General features: G+C 42.6%; 1 protein-coding gene across 3 annotated transcripts in view; it reads right to left on the bottom strand.

Moving 5' to 3' along the window:
* Positions 1-21,461, bottom strand: part of MYO1B (myosin IB) — a 107,368-nt gene extending 85,907 nt beyond the window's left edge. For all 3 annotated transcript variants that reach the window (XM_053947896.1, XM_053947897.1, XM_053947898.1), the window contains exons 1-2: positions 21,399-21,461; positions 5,777-5,917 (exon numbers count right to left, since the gene is read on the bottom strand). In XM_053947896.1, the coding sequence (XP_053803871.1) occupies positions 5,777-5,911 (135 nt within the window). In that variant the 5' untranslated portion in view covers positions 5,912-5,917; positions 21,399-21,461. The remainder of the gene's footprint in view (positions 1-5,776; positions 5,918-21,398) is intronic.
* Between the last annotated feature and the right edge of the window lie 931 nt (positions 21,462-22,392).

The raw sequence follows: 22,392 nt of genomic DNA, 5'->3' as shown, positions 1-22,392 counted from the left end.
CACAAGTAAACATATGAAAGTACAAGAGAGCAGGGTCAGATCTGGCAGGAGGAAAGAGACTTCTGTGTGCTGCTGCGGGAGCAGCAAAGCACAGTCCTGCCACCAGCCAGCACACACGCAGCTATGACATATCCAAAATCCACAGGGGACAGCAACCCTCGTCAAAACCCAACAGAAGACCCCACCTGGCCCCAACAACAACATTTTAAAGGTGAACATGATCATGCTGGCATCAGGAGGTAATGAAACTGAGAATAAAATTGAACTTCAACAGTCACTCAGTTACTACTACCACACAGATCTTCCCAGCAAGCTGCATTTGTGTTGCCCAATACCACAAGACTCTTCTTCACAGAATCCATGGGATGGTCACACAAGGCTGATGCAGACCAGGACAACTGCTCTCATTCACATAATTCTGTTCCCTACCCTGTTCTTGCAAATGTAGCATCTGCAATACCAGGTACGAGTGCAGCAGGAACAAAGTCACTGTACTTGACAGCAATTCAGTGAAGTCCTAAATAATCTAAGGTAGCTGAAAATGGGATGAATTAATAGTATAGACACACAGTGGAGTAAAGGCAAGTCAAAACCAAAAAGGCTTACCCTAAAATATTAAAGCAATTGAGATCAAGAGAAAGCAGCTCAGTCTATGAAACAAGCACATGACAACAGCCATGCCAGCAGAAGGCTGCCACAAGGATGGTACCTCAAACAGATAAAACAGAGTTATTACCCTGGAATGCCAAAAATTTAATGTTTCAGTGATATAACAACAAATGTTCAGTAACATAAGACTGCTGCTGCCCAAAGCAGCCCACAAACTCCACGCACCAGAAAATACAAATTAAACGCTGACATCAGAGAAAGATTCTGTTTTATTGTAAGAACAAAAAGCAAACAAACATTTTCTTGTAAGGAACAAAATGTTGACCTCTGCAAAATTGGGAAGACTTCAAGAAACAACATAACTGTGGGGAAAAATGTGCAGGGCAGCAGAATAAAGCTGTATCTGACCTCTAAAGGCTGACTCCTGTGAGCCTACGCAGCTCCACTCCCCTCAAAACTCCTCACACCTCCCTTGACACTTCCACATGTCTCACAGAGCAACAAACCCAGTATAAAAATAAGTTTCAGACCAACACAAATACTACATTTTAACCAAAATCTCTACCATTCATGAGTCACTGTAAATGAATATATAGACAGATGTCCCCTCCCATTTGTCAGCATCCCAAACTGCAAAAGAAAAATAATTGCTGAATTGGATTGGGTGAGCATATTTCAGCCAACTTAGGGGAAAAAAAAAAACCTTAAGAGAGGGAGTTCAACAGAACAAGTCAAAAATTCATCAATCACACACAAACCGAACTTTATGAATGTATTTAAAGTTTTCCATGCGGTCTGCAGGTCACACATTTTAACCACACAAACTGCTCCCTGAAACCTTCAAATAATCAACATTGTGGGATTCTTTCCTACTTGCTAATGCATTGCCCATGAGCCACATTTTACTTCGTAAAGTTAACGAAAGACTCCCATGGGCTTTTGTTACCAACAGTTACAGAAAAGAGCTTTTGTAGAACAGCAATACAAATTTTATCAATGTAAAGTTTAAGAGTTGCAAAAACAATATAATAAACAATTACAGCTTTCTAACGAGATTTTTCTTGGTCAGACATTTCCAGACATGACTAAACTCTAAGATTCCCATTTCCAATTAACACATGCGTATTACCCAACAAACCCTCCCCCCACCTCAAAGCCACTCAGCATGAGATTACTGCAGAATCTGATGGTCTTTAGTAGAATATTTGGCCTAACTCCAGCTCCACCAGCCTTCATGCTTATTTTTATAGGCACAGCCTCCAGCTTTGCGCTCTAGTATGTAACACAACACCAAGTCTATTAAACTTTCCACCAAACACACATAAAATTGAACAACAGGTAATCAGGCCACAGTCTACTCCCTCACTCTTAGGAGGGAACTCATTGTCCTGTTTGCACCATGGCATGAAACTTTGCCAATGTTCTTGTCTGGGTTGATAGAAAAGGACCATCAGAGGATCCAGATCTAAATGCTTTTGCAAAGGGAGCTCTTATGGAGAAGGTCTAGAGTTTCAAATGGGCAAATGGAGCTGGCACTAGGCTCTCCAACATCAAACATTCAGCATCAAACATAACTGTGAAAGAGACTAGAAAAGGCAAAAAATCTTCTAGTGGAATGAGCCCAATTATCTTGTCATCTTTGGCTATGGGGAGGAGAGAAGTTTGGCTTTGTTCACTGATGGCTCAAGCTGACTCTCACATTTCATAGAATCACAGAAGAGTTTGAGTTGGAAGGAATATTTCAAGGTCTGTAGTCCAATCCCTTCTGCAATAAGCAGGGACATCTATCTCCATGGTGACCTTGAATGTTTCCAGGGATGAGGCAACTACCACCTCTCTAGATAGCCTGTTACAGTGTTTTACTATCCAGATCATTAAAAAAAATTCTTGCTTATTATCTAGTCTAAATCTAACCTCTGAGTTTAAAACCAATATTCCTCATCCTGTCACAACAGGCTTTTGTGCCCATCTCTCCTCTAAGTCCCCTTAGTGAGTTTACTTACCAAGACTGGCTAACACCATTGTGCAGCATCTGGCCAACCTTACAGCATCTTCAAAGCTATCCATGTTACAGGTCTCATCCCCCACAACAAACCCTTTTGAAGGTTACAACTGCAACTCTCTTTTAAAACTAACATATGTAGCACAGACAGAGCCTTCAGTCTGCAGGAAACAGCTTAGAAAACCATGTTGGGTAAGCCTGGTTTGCTGCAGCTTGACTTTGTTCTTTAAACTTGAGCACAACTTCTGGCAATGCCTGCAGTGGAATACTGACATGAGGGCTGAACTAAAGCCCACAGCTCAGCCATTAAAGGACAAATCCATTCCTACTGCCCTCTGAAAGGATCCTGAGAGGTCAGTTTCTCTATGCAGCTTGTTGGAGCAGCAGAAACCTGCAGTCTTGGTTAAGCACCAGCAGCAGCTCTTCAATAATGCAATTTTGTTTCCCCAGGATGCAAACTACAGATTTTACATGGTAAAACAAGCCCTGCTTCCAGGTGTAACAGAGGCTCCATTGTCCCCATTAGTGTCTAAAACCAGAAATGCAAAGTGTAGTTGCCATGAGTGGTGGCAGCAAGGAGAAGGTGGAGAGTTTGTACTTGAAAATTAATGTGGTTGTTACAGTAAGCACCATTCCAACTGTTACTGTTTTACAAATTTTCTAAAATATGCAACAGAGGCATGAAAATTTGCAAGGCAGCAAAACTCAACTGATATGGAGAGGAGACAATATTCCTCAAGTGCTTTGCTAAATAAAACCATGCAGCATCACAAGCCAAGTAACTTGCATACTTGGTAGCAGCATGTGGCACAGGCATGAACATCTCTTTTTTCCACCATTGTATGTAGTGAACATTTTAATATTTGCAAACATCTGTGACATTTGTCCTTCATATTGTGGATTCACACACAGAGCTTGTAAGACCTTGAAAAAACAGACTTTCCCAATTGCAAGCCAAAGTATCCTACATTGCCAGGGAAAAGTGGCACCTGGTATCACCTTCCAAAGCACAAAATACAGATAATTACACTGCACATCAGAGCCAGGTGCAGCAGAATCAGCATCTGGGGGAAATACATACTTCAATGACACCATCTCAAAGAAATGTGTGTTTAAACACACATTGTCAGCTAGCTCATAACAGCAGATAATAACAAAACAGAACACCTATTTGCTATTAAAACATTCCATTTCTTTCAAGAAAAACTATCCAGTCTGAATTAAGCAGAAACATGTAATTAAATGCACTCCATAGCAGTTAACAGGAAAATCCATAGTAGTTGACAGGAAAAAAAAAAAAGAAATCAAAATTCTCCTTGAGAAATCCACTCGCCTAAGATTTACTGCAATCCTTCATAAGAAACTGCATAGTCCAGAATGCCCTCACAGAACAGGTTTGCATCTTTAATGCTTTAAATAAAACTTTCAAATATGACCCAAAGATTGGGCTGGGTGCTACTGCCTCCTTTAATCTCCAGGCAAACAGCTCTCTTTCCTTTTCTTTTCCTTCATATTTTCTTGAGTTAAATGGAATGAGATGATTCAGAATCACCTGCTGTTACTGTAGGCACTAGGAATAGAGTATTAACCCTAAAATTGATGTGGAACATGTTAAGCATACAAGCCACTGACTGAAAAAAAAAAACCTCTGAACCCCAGAAGAGGCAGGCACTGAAGTTATTGAAAGTGAAGGATTTGCCAGAAACAAGATGAAAGAACAGAAAAGAAAAGTATGATATCTACTTGTCTGTATCAACATCCAAGGGTTATCCACTGGGAACAGAACCCATCTTCAAGGAACAAGGAAAACTCAAGACACAAAGGTTTGCAAATGTAACTCTCAAAAGTAGAACAGAAGTTTAAAAACAAAAAAGGTTAATTTTTTTAATCATTGGGGAAAAAATGTTTCCAAAAACATACATCATTTTGGTTTCTTCTTCAACAAGGTTTTCATGGATACTGAGAGTCTTTTCTTAATCTAATTTTATTGTTCAATTGTCAGTACAACCTGAAGGAGCAAATTGGTGAAGATGATTCAATAGCAGTTAGGAGCAACTGTATATTACCAACCTAATGTCTCCAGAAAAGGGAGCAGGCCTGGTTGAACCAGAAAATTGAGAAGAAATACATGGCAGACAATGAATAGCAGAGGTAGAAAAGCACAGATGATAACTAAGGGATAGAAGAAGTGAACAAAAATAGCACAGATCCTCCCATACCTTCTCCTTTCCAATTTCCAGTATAATGAAACCATCGTGGTTCATATGCTCAGCAAGAATGGAAAATATAATCACACCAAAAATTAAAAAGGGGAGGAAGGCTAAATTATAATTAAGTACAGAACACCTATTTGATTTGTGTAAGTTGCAGACACAATTGCTTGCAGATCATAGACATACCTTGGCTTAAATATTTAGGCTCACCAGCAGCCTTGGAAAGTCTCTACAAACCATTAAGTTCACACAGCCTAAGCAATAAAACAGATACAACACTGTGCATATTTTAGCAAAAGTGGAACAAAGAGATGAAGCAGGAAATTAAAGGCTTAACTGGAATCACCATTTGCCTCTTCATTCCCTGCCTGTGTTTCAACTGCCAGTTCACAACATCTCTCCTGCTGATCATCACTCAGAGATTAATATGCCTGAAGACTTTGATTACTTCCACATATATCCAAGCTCATTGTATTTAGTTCAAAACCCAACCATTGCAATAAACATAAGCTTTTTGCAAATCAAAGATAGCAAGCAATATTTAAGTTAACCTTAGTATATTCTGAGCATGTATTATTTCTGCTTCAGCCCACTCTAACATCCTGGAAGTGCCTTCCCTGTAAGTGAATTATTTATAACTGTGATGCCCTCTGACAACAGGAGCATCAAAGTTACTGCCAGCAGCAGTTCTGGAACTGCTCTTTATGAAAATCAGAGCTCTCCCATGTCGTGTAATGGGGAAAAAGAAAAAAGAAGAATATCCCAGATGGGGAAGATCAAATGCCAAGAATGGCGTACAGGAAAGACTACAGCACAAGTAAGGTTTAGAACATCCCTAATACAATAGATAATGTTCAGGCACTCAGTCTGTGTGTATCCTTATAAATAAACACATATCTTAAGAGTGACAGCATAGCTCCCCATAGGATGTCATTTCTTAACATATACTCACATAAACTTCATTGTGATCAAAGCGCTTCTTCAGGTTATTGATGAAGGAATCTTCATTAAGTGGCTCTAAAAGAACCATATCTCCCACCCCAATCATGTCATCTAAAAGCGATGTCTTGACCTCCATTTTGGCCATTTTGTCCTGGGAAAAACAAAAGAAACAAGAATAAAACAAACAGCAAAGGCTAGCTCAAGGTTATTCTAATTATTCACAGGCATTATCTAGTAACACGACTTCAGGAATAAAAGTTGAAAGAACACTACATTAAAATTATATTTCCAAGGAACATTCTCAAAGTCATTGCACCTACACAGGTAGTCTACATGATTCCAAAATTTAACTCCTAATCATCAACAATGCCTTCTGGTCCACTTTACATTAAACATGACACTCCTAGAAACAGGAATGAAGATTCTAGTGGGCATCAAAACCAGAGTATCTGGATGACTTCAACACAATGTTCAAGTGCATGTAAGCCTGTGTTTTATCAAAAGCTTCATCAGGATCTCCAAACTAGGGTTTAAATTTGTCAATAATCCTAATCTGAACTTCTTTGTCACCATTACTTGCATTTCTCCAACTCCATGAATACTGAAATGGAAACCAACTCAGTGAACCCACTCAGAGACAAAAACCACACTATTTCATCTTAGTTCATAAACCCTGGGCTCTTAAGTGCCTATAATCCAGTATAACGCTGGTATTGGCTACATGAAGCTACCAAATTACTTCATTTACTTGTAATTTTGTTGCTCTAGAGAACATTTTCACAGGGCAACAACAATCCAGCGGACAAGTGGAAACACTGCACGAATATAACCGGAGTGGCAAAAGCCAGAAGCTGGGCTTGAACAGGGGACCAGGATCAAACAAAACAAAGTAAGCAAGTCTGATAAAGGAAGTCATTTAGACAAAGAAGTCAAGGTCAGGCCAAAACTTGGCACTTATTTGATCCTCCCAGCCTTTTATCCCTCCAGTCCAAACCTGAAGATTACTGAGCTTCTCAAGAACTCTGGGCACACAGTTACTGCTTTCAGCTTCCACGAGGAGACTGAAAAATGGACGGATTCACAGCAGCGGCCGCAAACAGAACCAGAGGTGAGAGAGAACAGCTTTGCTGACCACACAAACCAAGCTACTGCACAGCTACAGCCACACAAAACAGCAGCTCAACTTCACCAGTCAGCTGTCACCTCCCAGCTACAGAATGCTATCAGGCTGTCCTTGGTCCATCTACCACTGCTGCACATTTTAATTCTAAATATTTTTTCTTGTTTCCCAAAATGCCATCGAGCAGCTATTACCTTATATAATCAGTGCTACCTTGCCATAGTACCTCTCCATGAGATCACTAATTTAAAATAAGAAAAGTCCTTTCTCCCTGCAGCCACTACTTCACTAAAAGTTGATTGATGTTTTTCATCTGTGAGTGACATTTGAGGGATTTTAGATCAAGACTTAAGTCTTGCTTGATGTTTTTCCAAATTCAACGAAGAGAAGCGCAGCTCCACAGGCAGCTAAGCATACAAAGAGATACAAAAAGATCCCCAAAACCTGAACCAAGCCTGGGAATTACTAGAAATTCACATGGAAATGCAAAAACAGTGCTGAACTATGGTAACCAACCAAAGCTGAGTCAACTCTGCTAAACAAACAAAAGAGCATTTATTTTAAACAGAAACACTGGACAAATATTTTTGTAGAGAAAGATACTTTTATTCTTAAAAGTTCACCTCTCTGAATCACCAAAAAAAAAAAAAAAATTAAACATTCATAGAATCTTTTCAGAGGTATCACTTCAACTTCTGCATCCCATTAAGACAAATTCCTTAAACTACCAATCTTGTTTCAGTGACCTAATTACTTCCCATACATCAACTAATGCTCAAATAACTTTTCAAGGCTGAAAAAATAAAGCCCTTCTCAAATATGGAACTTATTAAATAATGGGGTTTGTGGCCAAATATATAAAAAAAGCCAACACAAAATCCTAATAAGGGCAATTTAAACCTAAAATTTAAGTTCTAACTACAATACCTCATTTACCATTGTGAAATTACATACCACCTACCACACTTCATGCATCACTGCTTGGGAATTTCAAGAGCAAGAGCAGCCAAACCCATCAAAAACATCCATGTATTTTCAAATTCAGTGCCATGTTTTGCAGAAGAGGTGCAGGAAGACACTATATCTGCTATTATAAGTTGGATCAAAAAGTTGTATATAGATATTAACTTATCAATACATTGAAAAAGTTCCATTTTATGGTCAAAGGTTAGTTTTCAGCTTGGTTTTTTCTACAATTATTTACAGCAGTCTATGGTTAAAATATTTTTCATCAACTTGCGAGCTAGAAAATACTAGAAACTCAAATGATGAAAAAAATGAACAGGCTGAGACAACTTAATTAACACTGAATGCTCCAAGCCATTTTCTATAGCCTTTACAAAAATTCATTAAAGATTACCTCCTACACTTATGATTCAAGAGTATTCTGCCATGGCAGCATTGTTAGCCTTTGCTTTGGTGGAATCCAAGCATAATCCCTGCTCTGGTTTAACTAACAAAGGAAAATCCAGCCTGTGGGATAATTTGGTTTTCTATCTGAGGTAAAAAGTTGGGGGAAAAAGCACTGCTAAGAGAAACCAACAATGTTTAAACATATATTAATCAACTAACTAGGACTTAATAACTGAAATTAATCTATTAGAAGAATGTAGTAGAAGATCAATATATAGCACCTTCAAAATACCAAATGCTATTTTTAGAAGTAGCTTTATAAAAAAAATGTCAAAAATCAGCACACTACACAGAAAAAAAAAAAAATCAAACCCTTGCAACATTACATGGCTGAACTTCAGAAAAAGCTCAGAAACTCAATCCAAATCCATGTCCAAGTATTTGCCATACACTCAAAGATGTCTTGCAGCTGTTAATATTTCCCATCAGCACTGCTGACAGCACGCTCACCACAGTTTGGAGAGCAGTGGCAAACATAAAAGCAAGTGACTTCTACTTTTGGATGTATTGACACACCTTTAAAAAGATGAATGCTACTCAAGAACCATTTTCAAGAGCCAGATCTATGAGAGGGATGGGACCAGAACCTGCTCCCAGTGCCTGAGAGATTAGGAAGATCAGATTCTTCCTGCAACCTTCTCTAGGCTCACCCATACCCACCCACCACTTGAGGCTTCTCCCAAATTTACCCTTCTTGTCCCTAAAGATCAGCAGGATTTCAAAATATCTCCTTTTTCTGTAGGCAGGTGTCAAATCTGTTCTTCCTCCCTTTGGTCTCATATCTAAGCCTTAAATTCAATGGAGTGAGAACATTTGCAACATGTTTCCATTCTCAGAAAAATATTTTAAAAGTCAATTCAGTAATCCTTCACAGTTTGATCTGTTTTGTGTTGGACAACATGCTTGGGAGAAGTGCTGGCCAGGCTGTGTCTTTAAAATGCTTTTATCCACACACTCCCACGCCACACAGCCTTTTAAAACACAGATTGTTGTATCCACTGATTGCAGTGCCTGGGATAAAATTTAGATTTCCAGTTGAATCTAAAACCTTCTTGCCCCTCTTGGCCACAAGGATGGCAAATTAAAAATCACAGCATCCCACAGCCACCCTACCATTGGCCATTCTGGAAAAAGAGCTAATGCCAACTATAAATAGAAGAGAATGCAGAGACTAGGCAAACCCCCCCCAGCCTTGTACAATTAAATGCACACATTCTCCACGGGGGAAATGAAGTAATGCCCTGTTATTGGCATAAAGCACCTTATGGAATTGTCCCAGGTTTTCCACATCACCGTCCAAGAGCAGAACAGCATCAATTGTCAGCAGCTTCCTACAGCTGTGCAGTCCTTAGCTCACACTTAAGAGTTTGGCGCACTGGAACTATCACTGGCTGCAAAGGTGGCTTATGCTTTTTTTTCTTTCCAGGCATTGTAGCAAGAGGACGATTTCCCTACCATCAAAGCCAACACAGGTGTACTTACATATGCGTCAAGCTCTGATTATTTAAAAACAAAACAAAAAAAATTAAACAAAAAAACAACCCACCAACATCACAAACCTTTGGTTTCACTACAACCAGCTTGCTGTAGAAGATAACCCCCTTTTTCTAAGTCTTAACAGGGACAATGCGCAATATCAGTAATTCAGTAGTGCAATTCAAAGTGATTTCATGTTCCAGGTCTGATCCTGAGCCCCTGTCAGGCTGTAATTATGCTTGCCCACCCCCTCCCAGTTTTCTCAGTCCAGGAGCAATCAGCCCACACAGAAGTGAGGACATTGACAGGCCACTGATGCAAAAAGCAGCCAGTGTCATTACTTGAACAAAACAAAACCAAAAGCGGCTGCACCCATCATCTTGAGCTGCTGCTCATGACAAGCCCAAGTACCAATTTAGCAAGAGGCAGGATTTAAATTTATCCCGTTCCGCTGGCCAGCAAACCTGGTGTCTCACCAGCCTCCAGCTGATCCCACAAAGGTGCAAGCCCATCGGAAACACCCTGTGCTGGTTCACCAGGCAAACCGAGGCAGACTCTGCAGCTGAACTGTTACAATGCCCTTTTCACTCAGAGCTATATTTCCCGACATCGGCACGTGTGATAAAACGTTGATATCACCCAGAGGAAACCCCTGCTTTCCCTCCAGACCCCTCCCATCTGCTCTGCCAGGAACACCTGCACCCTCCTTCCCAGCTGTGACTGCTCTCAATTGTTGCTCTGACACATCAATGTCCTGTGGAAAAGAGGATGCAGAAAACAGCTCCATGTTGCTGCCCACTGTTTTTCCTGCAAGAAAATGGACTTGAGGAACACGACTGACGAATTTCAGGAAGCAATGCTAATGGTTATCACAACATCAGTAAAAGCACTCAAAGAACTAAAAGGCTTCCTCTGACTCTCCATCTTTCCTTTTGGTTTCACCAGTGTCTGAACGGTTTCTGAATTCCTTCCTTTCTCACAGTCCTACTGCACAAATCAGTGTTTTCCAAAGTAGAAAAGTTTATAATTCGGAGCTTTTGAATTAGTTAATGTTTCTCACATCTTACCTACCAAGCAAGAGCTATTATTTGAAGCCTTGTGCAACCTCTCTTAAATTTCCGTGGGCACCGAACATGACACATGTACTGGATTCCTTGAGCACTTAATAACAAACAGCTCTGGTGAATTACAAAAGTAAAATGCGGGCATTACGGGGTGTATTTGTACTGGGACCGCAGGAATGTTTGCATTCAGCATCAGCTAAATGGGAACAGCCCTTCAGCAACATCAGATTAGGGCAGTTTCGCGCCAGTGATTGCAATTTAGATGACAGAAGATCTGACCAGAGAATTCCACAGGAGAAACGAATGCTCCACTGGCCTCTGCTACCAAACACCATGCATTTATCTAAAGATTGGGTAATTTTCAAGAAAGAATCAGGCCACTTAAGGTACTGTTGAACAAACAGCTGCAACCACCGAGGCAATATCATCTCTTAATAGCTTAACAATGGAGACTTAACTGCAGTTTAGAAAAACTGATAGTGTGATAATTAGACTGCATTAGGACAGGTACAAAATGTTTGCTGGGACATCATATCCTGATGTAAACAGCGGATAAAAGTTCCTTCATTACCCGAACACAGGTTCTTCATAAATGCAGAAGTGAGAGGTTTGGTTGCTGCTGAAGTTCTTTGGGGCTTGTTGGGGGGTATTGGGGGTTTTTGTTTTGGTGTGGGGGTGGGGTGTTTTCACTTTTATTTTTACATCAGCTTGATTACAACCCACACTTAAGCAGTAATCTCCCCTAAAGTGAGAGAGATGCCTCTCTCATGTTTCTGTTCACATTATGATGAGACTATGAACAGCTCTGGTATCACCAAAAAGGTGCACAGTACCTCACCACAAAACCAAAATCACATGAGCCATGTATGCAGAAGATATAGCTTTGCCCTCCTTTTCCTTAAAAAAAACCAAAACCAACTAATTCGGCAGCCTGAGGGGGCTGTGTTTGCATTTCTCTATGGCTACTTTCTGTTATTTTTTTCCCAGTGGTTTGAATAACATTAGCATAGATATTACCTGCTCTACGAGACCATGGGGTATATCTATTCTGTTATTCCTGCTTTACAGTCCCAGCAGTACATGTCTTCAAATTACTTCTGATAATTATTTTGCAACCACAACACAATAACTGCCACCAGTAATTGCACTCTGGGGCTGACCTATTTCCTAAGTCAACTTTCTGCCTTGCTTTAACTCATCTGGGTCAGTCATACAGTCACACCAGGTTTTCGGAAAAACATTTGGGTCTTTCAACGTTGCTAAGGCATTCTTCTTTAGCAGCTGTGAAAATACAGTCAAAATATGTCTGCTACTCCATTTTTATCCTTAAAATGTTCCTTTACATTTTGTATTATATTCACAGGCTTCAAAGATTACAGGTGTGAAGTGGCATTTTATGTAAATAAATGGTTATTCTGGAGTTCTTTTTTTTTCTTTTTAATTAGTTTAATGGGGATAACACCTTGGGTGTTTTCAATGCATCTAGAAATAGGTCTTCACTACCAAGGCTATTTACAGTCCAAAATTCTGGTTAAATTCCCACTGAGTTCAGCAGAAACAGGATCCATGGTGGTTTCTTATATTTAGGCTTTTCTTAGTCATTGCCTAGCCACAGAGTTTTATAATCATTCCAGGTCCATATCTACAGAAAGGGATAAAGTATTCAGTAGCAAAGGAGGTCAATTTTTGGCACATACACCTTGCTAAGGTTTCCTTGAGTCTTTTTCAAAATAAGGACCAAAATGTGACTGCAAAGCCAAAAGTTGTCAAAGGTCCTATCTTCTCCAAAGACTAAATTTCAGATTGACAGTGTTTGGACAACACAACTTTTTCAAAGTTGTCAGTAAGGGATATGGACACAGAAAACACCCTCATTCTTTCAGAAAAGAAACAAAAAAATCTTTTACTACTGGATAGCCGAACTCCACTAAGCAGTCGGTGCCCTTTTAAATTGATTATCTTCATCTTTCAACCTGCCGCCTAAAGTTTTCTGCCAATTTTGGGGGATCCTGCCCAATCCAAAGGTTACACTTGCAGAACAGGGGCATAAAAAAACAAGGTAAAACAAGGTTTATTTATATTAGGGGATCTCCTTTGTTTGCTGTATGTCACACACCAGCAGCTTGCCACCTCACCAGAGCTTGGGTTCAAAAGAGCTCTCGGTAGCAGGTGCCCACAAAACACTTTTACAATCAATCAGCCCTCACAAAGTCAGATCACTTCTTTCACCAGAGGTTTCAGTCCCCCGGGAACAATCCAGCAATCAGCTGTAATCGAGAACTTTGCCTAAAATAGAATTTTTATTTTCTATTCCACACAAGCACATGGGCAGAAAGCAAGCCTTGCTTTCCTGCAGTCAGCACGGGAACCACACATCCCTGACACAGGCAAAAGAACTGCTCAGACGGGAGCAAACACAAATTTACATCGTCGGTAAGGCAGGTACTAAGAGATGTCCTAATACTACAGGGTTAAAATACCAGAGTACGCGCTAATCTTCTGCTCAAATGCTTTGTTGCCTGTTAAAGCAGTCGGTGATAAGCCCTGAAGATATGCAGAAAACGAAATAACAGGCCAGGTAACACCACAGCTTCACTCAGCTGCCAACAGCAGAAGGAAAAGCCGCCACAGAAAGTCTTCACAACAGTTACTGAACCAGGCTTAAAACCGGTCATGGGTGAACACAAACCTAATCAGGAGCTTCAGGAGATCCAGATCCCAGAAGAGGCACTGGTGCCTGTATCTACCCAGCATCAGTGAGCCACAATAACTGAGCATACACCCTTCCCCCTAGAGCAGTTGGCACTCGCAGGTTTCACAGTTTCCATGCACCCATATTGTCTTCCAAGCAGTAAAAGTCTGGGTAAAGCAAAAATTTCCCTGTCCTTTTCCATTTAAAACAGGAGGAAAAGAAGTTGCCCGAATACCACCCCAAAGATCTTATTCTAGCCCATTGCAATTTCCCCTCCTGGAAACCTCACTGACAGGGTCCTGGAGATATTTGTAAATAAAGTTTGGAATGTTTTTAGCCTAGTATTTTATGAAAATAAGACAAATCATACCAGCTGTACATCTCTTGATCTATGCATCTACTCTCTCTGACATGTCTAATGTTGAATTTGATTTAAAAGGACAGAGTAAAGGACAACAGAACAGCTGATTTTACACACAAAAGCAGGCAGGAGAGAAGATCTGAGTACAAGCATTCCATCAGAGACATGGGTTGCAAGGAGAACAAACCCCTTATTAAGTACCACAGAGCAGAAAAATTGCTCTGCAAAATTCCCTAGCTGCAGAAAAAGCTTCAAGTGGAAATTATTACTTCTTTGCAAGTCAATCCATCACAAGAGAAAAACCTCCAGGAAGTCAGACCCGACTAGTCCCATTTCTCCCAGGAGTAGCTGCCAAGGTAAAACAGTAGTGCAAGGTTTCACCCCACCACTTGCCATCACTGTCTATGCTGCACATCAATTTCTGTCCAGCAAGACACTGCTATTTTTTAACAAAGGCAGGGAATAAAAGAATTTGGATGCAAGTGTTCTGGGAAGAGGAAGCATTATTTGCCCAAATCTAAGATTAAAAAAAAAAAAATCTAAGAGAAGGTAAGGCTTAAATAAATCACATGTACTAAGACAGGTTTGCTCGTCTCAAGCAGTTGACCTATATCCACTATTTTGTCATTTCCACCCTCAACAGTCATTTTCAGATAGACACCTGGAATTAGAGGATAAAAGTAATCAATTTCTAAATCCAGCCATCTCCAGCTCTTCCTGTGTATTGTGTCAAGAGATACTTCAGACAATGGGAGCAGTTCATGAAGTTGCAGTTCAACATACGGTAATCACTCTTGTCCAGATGTCCATGAAGTTAAAAGCCAGCAGACGGTGTTTTTATTAACAACTAGCATGATAAACAGAGATTTTTCCAAATAAAATATAACACTTCACAGATTTAGAGAGGGACACCTTCTTAAAACATCAATAGAAAGCAACTCCCTTCCACAGACAGAAAACAGCCGGTCCCGTGGCAGGCAAACTCAGCACACACTCACAGCTACTAAGTTTCCCCTCGCTGTGTTTCAGCGAGAACTATCATCTGGCAGTTTTTAGGAAGCAAAAAGTTCTATTCACACAAGATACAGGCAAGCTCGCTGTGTTCCAGAAACGTTACAAGGCACAAGGAGCTCCAACTCTGCCCTTGCTTGCCAAAAGATTTTCCAGGGTTTCTCCTGGAGTGAACTTTGTTTCAACAGACCCTGCACTCTTTGATCACTGAAGGTAATCTCCAGAGCCCTTTTAACTCGGGCAGCCTGACAGCCTGTGAGCTGAACAATGGCAATTGAAGCGGTATCTGTTCTGTGTGCTCCAAGCCCACCGCATCCTACAGCCACGACTAGTGCACTGCACTGCTCCAGAGTGCCATTTTTCAGCCTTCTCCAGGAGAAACAGTTCTTATGGTGTGCCTTATTCACAGACTAAATGTATTCCTGATCAGCTAATATCCACTTCTTCTTGCTTTTGCAAACGCTGCTGGGGTTCGGCTATCATTTTAAATTTAAATGTGTTTTCTCCCTCACAGGGAAGTAGTGACAGAGGCTCATTTCAATAGACTTCACTCCAAGTAATGCACAGGCAGTATTGCCTATTTCCCTCTCCATGGCTTTTCTCCTCTATGGCTTTTCCATCCCCCTTGACCATCCCAATCACCCTTTTCTGCTCCATCTCCTATTTGAGCCTATCTAGGCTGAGCAGGGTTTAAACTAGGCTGTACAGAGGATTCTTGGTATATCATGGCAGCAATATTTTGTCACCACTACCAGGAATATTCCTTCATAGAGAGAGGGATTCATTTTCACCCCTTCCACAATTCTTTTTCCTTCTCCTAAGGTTCACAGGGAATTAGCACTTCCCTAGCTTACTCTGCACAACAAATTCAAGTGCTCCATTAGTCACAGACCTACTCACAAACGTAAAAGGTAGGAAGGGTCTGCAGACACTACAGCAACCACATGTTTTTATCTTATAGGCTTAACTATTCCCAAAAATAATCTGCCTTTCAACCTTTGCCACCTTTCTGCCGCCTTGTCTCCAAGCCTCTCTTGATGAAAAGGTAGAGCAGCTGTCATTTTTGCTTGAAGTTAGACATCCCAGGAATCCCTTGTTTCACATCAGGTAAGCATGAGCTCTGCTAGGAGGAGCTTTCTTCTCAGCCCTCAAACATGAAGCTCTAAGGACTTTAAGGACACCCCTGATCTATAAGGATACCCTTAACTGTGCTTCAAATTGTTGTAACACAAAGGTATTAAAACATAGAGTTACTTCCTTTACTTGTGCTTTCCCAAGATACAGAATTCAACTCTTCATCACCCAGCAGTTTCCTCATTTCTGAGGTGCAGGTTCTCAGAGGCTGCTGGCAAGGATTTAAGCATAGTGTCAGGACACTGCATATGCTCCATTGTGCATAAAAACTGGTGGTTACCTTAAGGCCCAGGATTTCAAAGATCTTCAAATACCAGTACGCCCTTGTAGACAAAAGGAGAACAGACTCCATAAAGAAAATGCATATAAAAGAGTAGAAACTTTTCAGGATGTGACAAAACATCAGGATGTCACAGCTTGCTACCTGTTTTTCTTTCCATTGTAGCAAAGCCTACAGTTTAATTATTCTTATTTATAATTTTATATTTGTACTCTTATTGTAATTCAAAGCACCCCCAGTAGCACTTTGGAGTGTACAAACTATGAAAACTATAGAATATTGCAGAAAAGAAGCATAAAGCAAACGGCAAGAGAGCTCACATACAAAGCATATTTGTGGGCCCAGGAAACTTGTACCACTGCTGACCAGGCTGTGGTCACACGCTTTTAAAAACTGGTTTCTGCTTACAGTAGGGAAAAATGAGTCTTTCCTTGCTGCCTCCATTTAGAAAATAAAGAAATCTACAAGAAGCACTTCTGATAGTACAACACCCACCAATCCTTCTGTTACTCAGTACCTATTTCTCTTTTTCTCCTTGATATAGGCTCTTACTTTTCTCCTGCCGTCTTTTGCTCTCATGGTGGTCCTTCGCAACAATATAAAGATTTCTGCCAATATAAGACCCTTGGAAGGGCTTCTGCCTCTCCAAGACAGGGAGAATGAGGAAAAGTTTACCAGTACACCTGTGGCAAACACTGGTCCAGGACGGTCAGGACAGACAGAGACGAGAGATCTCTAGAGCCCGGTCTTAGGATATCTGGTTTATTTGGGGCCCTGCTCAGAGCTGCAGGCACAGCCCGAAGCAGGCCCCAAGGAGTGGGGGCAGGGCGAGATAGCCAGAGAGGTCCAAGAGAGCAGAGAGAGAGGGAGGCAAAAGAGAGAGAAGAACAAGAAGATGGAGAGGAAGAAGATGGCCCCGGCTTCCCTGGTACACCTTATCAAGGGGGCAGAAAAGGACTTTGGACCAATGGGATTACAGATACATCATACTTCAGGGGAGGGTTACAAGTGCCAGATAAGCTCTACATTTTTGAGGAATGAGGCAGAATACTTTATGTGACCCTTTGCTTTGTCTGTGGGTCAAAAAAGGGAGTTATCTTCCACCAGCTACACCACTGCCCACCAGCTACTTAGCAACCAAGGTCTGTCATCTCAAAGCTCGTTTCCATCTCAATCTGGCTCACATTCTCTGCACTTTCCCAATCTCCCGCTAGGCAATCGTACCTACAAGGCCTTCTTGTTTCATCTTCCCCAACATACACCCACACTGAAGAAGCAATTTCAAGGCAGGACTTCATAAAGCCAGAAACAAGGCAATTACCACTCCCCACCCCTGCAAAGGAAAGAAAATCTTAGTGACAGTAGACATTTCTTGCCCTTATCCTTGGGACTCTGGATATTTGGATTCCTCATCTTGAGCCTTCAGCTTGGTTGCTGAAGTGTCAAATCTGGTCACTCAGGCTGGAGACCACCTCTCGATTGCTTTCCTCCCAAAAGCTGAGGCACTGGAAAAAAGATGTTGCTCTGGCCTCTGAGGTTCATTACTCCTGCTTTACTGTCTGCATAGAAGAATTCCCCAACCAGTTTGCATCTGGAAAGGGGACTTGATAATTCTTCTTCACCTCTGAAACTGTATTTTTGACTAGTCTTTCTCACTGAAACTCTCTCATCACCACGGTGACTTCGCTATCAGACTTAAAATATATATCAGGAAATGGATACAAGTTTCCTTGGTGATACCAAATGGGAAATCTCCCAGTAAAATGGAGCTGAGAGAGGCAAAAAGATTAACTTTCTGTATAGTTTTCTTTAAAAGCTATGCCACTAACAGGAAACAAAAAACCAAACTAAACAAAATAAACCAAAGAGATCCTGGTCTCCACACTGTTTAGAGCCAAAATATGGAGTAGCACACACCAAAAGACCAAAGCTTTCCCAAACCACAAGCAAACTGGGACACAACTGCAAAGGATTAATGTTTTGAGACTAATGCTCAAACACACCAGAAAAGATCCACAAAAAGACCCTTGTTATAGTTCCAGTATCCTCTTTAACAGCTACTTCACAGCATATGACAGAGTTGCAGAGATTTCCACTATCCCATCAGCACAAAATTGAAATGTTGAACTTTTGGTAGGGTTGTGGATTTTGGGTTTTTTTTTCCATTCTGGGAACTGCAAAGCAGAAGAAAATTAATGTTATTCTTTACTGTTTCATTATGACAAAGCATGCCTTGATGTTAGCTTATACACCAGAAATCAAGCTCTGGTTTCCTTCTTTTTTGGAGGTTATGAATGGAGAGGTTACATAAGGGTGTAACAAGAGCTGCTACTTCCTTTCCCAGTTTAGGAAAAAAAGCTGTAGATCAAGTTACAGACTCCAGGGCTGCTCATTGCTACTTCAATCTTCCTAAAATTTTTGCCAGTACTCCCACAACAAACAGAAGAGGCTACTTAGAAGGCTCTGAGAATTTAACAGACTAACTACATAGCTATAAGGGAGGGTAAAACCCTTTATTTTTGTCTTTCATCAAACTGAGGAAATTCCCCAAGCTTGATGCGTACAGTCACTCAAGTCACCACTTTCCATTTCAGTTTGCTGTTCATTAGGACAGTAAAAAAAGATGAATGAAATATAGGGTAAGATTTAAAGGACAATCTGGTACACAAGCTGTGCTAAATAAGCTCAGCAGTCTGAAAGGGCGCTGAACTTTGGTGAGCATGTCAGCGTTTGTCCCAGCTCTGACCACACAGGGCAAATGAAAGGAGGGAACAGTGTCCAGCTTGGCCTACACAGAACTGAGCTTTTCTCCAAACCATCCTACTGGCACTTTCTTCACCTTCCTCTCCAATTCCCAAGCCACTGCTACTACTGCTGCCGAAGGAAGATGAGATCAGACTCCAACATGAGGAATTTCTGTTCCCACAGAGCTCAGGGAAACCAGATGATCTCAGAGAATCATGTGAAGCAAGTCCCTGACACTTCCATGAGGCAGAGTATCTCCAGTGTGTTGCCAGCAGTTTCTTAAGAGTGCACAGTGGGAAAAATTAATGACTTTGCTTATGTTTCCAATTGCTCTCTCCCACTTCCTCTCCTCATTTGCCAGACTTTTATTTTCCCTTCCCCCAGAAGCTCTAGTAGGCTTGCAATGTACATTTGCCCTTCTAAAGGCAATTACATCAAGTCTTGCACAATGCCTGAAAGGGCTAACACAACAGAGCTAAACTGCTGGCCCCGGCATCATTTCCACACAGAGTTCCTCCCCACAGGTGTGATTTAGCAAGGTCCCTGACCAAAAAAAAAAAAAAAAAAAAAAAAAAAACACAAATAAAAAAAAGTAAAAAGGCAAGCTTCTGTGATTTAAGATGCTTTCATGAGTCCTTTCACAAGTCCTTTCACCTTCACTTTGCCGAGCACTCAATCTGTCCGTGGTGCTCATAAGGAGCCAGAAGCCTTTTAGATATCCAACACCTCATAGGTGTTTCAGAACCATCCTAAGGATACGGAGGAACTTGTGGCAACCTAACACACCAGTAACTGCTGTAAGCCAACATAAGCAGTGACCACTTTATGTTACTTTGGGAACAATGGGAACGCTCCAACCCTTACACCTTCACACAAAATTAAGCCAGAGGCAGTGCATTGCTTTAAGCACTAAATTGAAGACATTCTTAAACTCAAGCCTGAGACAACTGAAAATAAAAGCACATGATGAGAAGAACGTCTTCACCTTTCATATGTTTAAAAGCAGCCAAGGACTGAACTTAACTTTAACAGATGGATTGGACTATTTTCTGTTCTCTAACACTGCACACTTTTGGGAAAAGCCTTGTTTTTGACACAGGGCTTGACAAAGTGATGATTCATGCAGGGAAGGATGGGCAGCTTGTTGCCAGCCTTAATTCACAATTAACAATAGGACAGACGGATATGGAAGGCTCATGATTCCACACAAAAATCGCGAAGTCAGGGGTTTTACCTGACCTTTATGCCAGTGGTCATTTCCAATCTGGATATATTTAAAACAGTTTCGCTGAAATAATTTTTAAGAGTAGCTAGCTTTTATTTCGTTACTGTTACGTTTGTCCCTTAGAATAGTGGTCCTGACTAAATACATAGCAACTGATTTAATGACATGGTTTGAAATTTCAAAGCTTTCAATTACTCGAAAAAGCAAACAGCACGTGTGAGCACGGACGCGTGAGCACAGAGCTACCGTGGGCAAGGCAAGAGAGCACTGGACCACTTCGTGACTGCACCGCCAGCCCCACTCCCGGTGGCTCTGCTAGGATGGCCATTGTTTTCCGGCAGGGAGTCTGGCCACTCCGAGGAACAAAGGGATGCCCTTCCCAAAACAGCGGCAGCAGATGTCCCACACGGAATCCCAACAGCCTCCATGGGCGCAGACAGGCTGTCTTCCTTGGGAAGCTACACCAACCCGTCCCCCTCAGGGAAGTTCTCTGGGACAATGACCCTGCCCTGGAAAGCCCTTCCTCAAGTCTCCTCTCCAAGTGTTACCCGAGGGCAGAATCGAACATCCTGCTCCAAGTTACCAGCACTCTTCCCACGGCTCCCCCGAGCCCCACAGCCGAGCCCGTTCTTTTGCATTCGGGGAAGCCGCGCACACAGGGTAATTATTTTAGACAAGAAGAAACAGATGCCACGCTCTCTTCCCAGAAAGAGCACGCACACACACACACACACTCTCATGTTTGAGGGAGCGAGCCCCGGACCGTCCCTGCGTGTGTGCGCACCGCGTTCGTGCCTAAATGAAGCTGTCCCAGCCCCGCTGCCATGCACCAGAGCTTAACGCCGGCCCCAGCGCACGCAGGGCGTCCCGAAGCCGCAGCTGTGCGCGGGGAAGGGGCGCCCAGGAGGCGCCGGGGCTGCCGTGCTCGGCGCCCGCACCCAGCACCGCCGCCCCCTCCTCGCAGGAGAGTCGGCGCCGAGCCGCCACACCGCCGACCCCATCCCCGACCCCATCCCCATCCCCGCGGCGCGTCCCGCGCGGGCTGCCGGAGCCCCCCGGTGCCGCGAAACAAAGGGAGCCGTGCGGGCGGGGAGTCCCGGGGGAGCTCTACCTCTGCCGCCGAAGGGCGCTGCCCGCCGTCCCGCCACCGCCCGCCGCCTCCCGCGGACGCTGCCCTGCCGAGGAGCCGGAGCGGAGCGAGCGGGGCTCAGCCCCGGCCCCTCCCCGCCCGCCCGACAGGGGCGGAGGCGCCGCCGCCCGCCCGCCCCGGGCCCGCAGCGCCGCCCGGCGGGCACCGCTCCCCGCGCGGGGTCCGGGCTGCGCCCGCTCCCGGGGCTGCGCCCGACACCCGAGCCGCCGCCCTCCTCACCTGGTCTCCCGCGCCTCAGACCCGCCTGCTCTGCAGTTCTCCAGTTCATTTCTTTCACCCTCACCTGAAGCCGTCAAAAACTAAGCGGAAAGAGAAACCGGCTTGTTTTGGGGTGGAACCCAACATCTCCCGCTCGCTTTCTGCAATAATGTTTTCAGTGGTTTCTCGACTGCACCCGAAAGTATTTACAGCAAGCTCTGACATAACATAGCTTATCTGCCCAATCCTGCCCCTGATAAGCGCAGGAGCCGTCAACAATGGAGAGCGACTATTGCCCTATTGTGTGAGAAGAGGGCCAAAAAAGAAAAAGCCCTAAAGGGCTCCTATTGTGTTTCTGGGACTGAGGTTTCTCCCCACCCCCGTGAAAACTCCCCATTCACAGATGAGATGGAGAACGTAGGTCTGTATATTACACTGACACACTTCCTGGAGAAATACCCCGTGTGAAAACTTTCACTGCTGGTGCTTTTTTCCTAAGAAACCAATTAGCACATTTTGTTACTGTCTCGTGTTTGCAAGCAGGCTTTTCCCAAGCTGGGTTGTTTTTGAACAGCAGTAAGCTTCCATTCAACCCCAAGCTAAACCTACATTTGCTAGATAACAGTGAGAAGAGGACCTGAACTGCAGATACACAACCAGAACCCTTTAGGATGTGGAAGGAATCCAGGTTATATCACGAGATTCAATGCGATCTGAGCCACACAGTGAAGATACAAAATGCATTCTAAAACTCTTC

The sequence above is a fragment of the Vidua chalybeata genome, chromosome 7 (genome assembly GCF_026979565.1).
Source record: "Vidua chalybeata isolate OUT-0048 chromosome 7, bVidCha1 merged haplotype, whole genome shotgun sequence".
Classification (NCBI taxonomy): Eukaryota; Metazoa; Chordata; class Aves; order Passeriformes; family Viduidae; genus Vidua; species Vidua chalybeata.
Note: the sequence above shows the minus strand (reverse complement) of the source record. Positions and strands in the feature narration are given on the sequence as shown.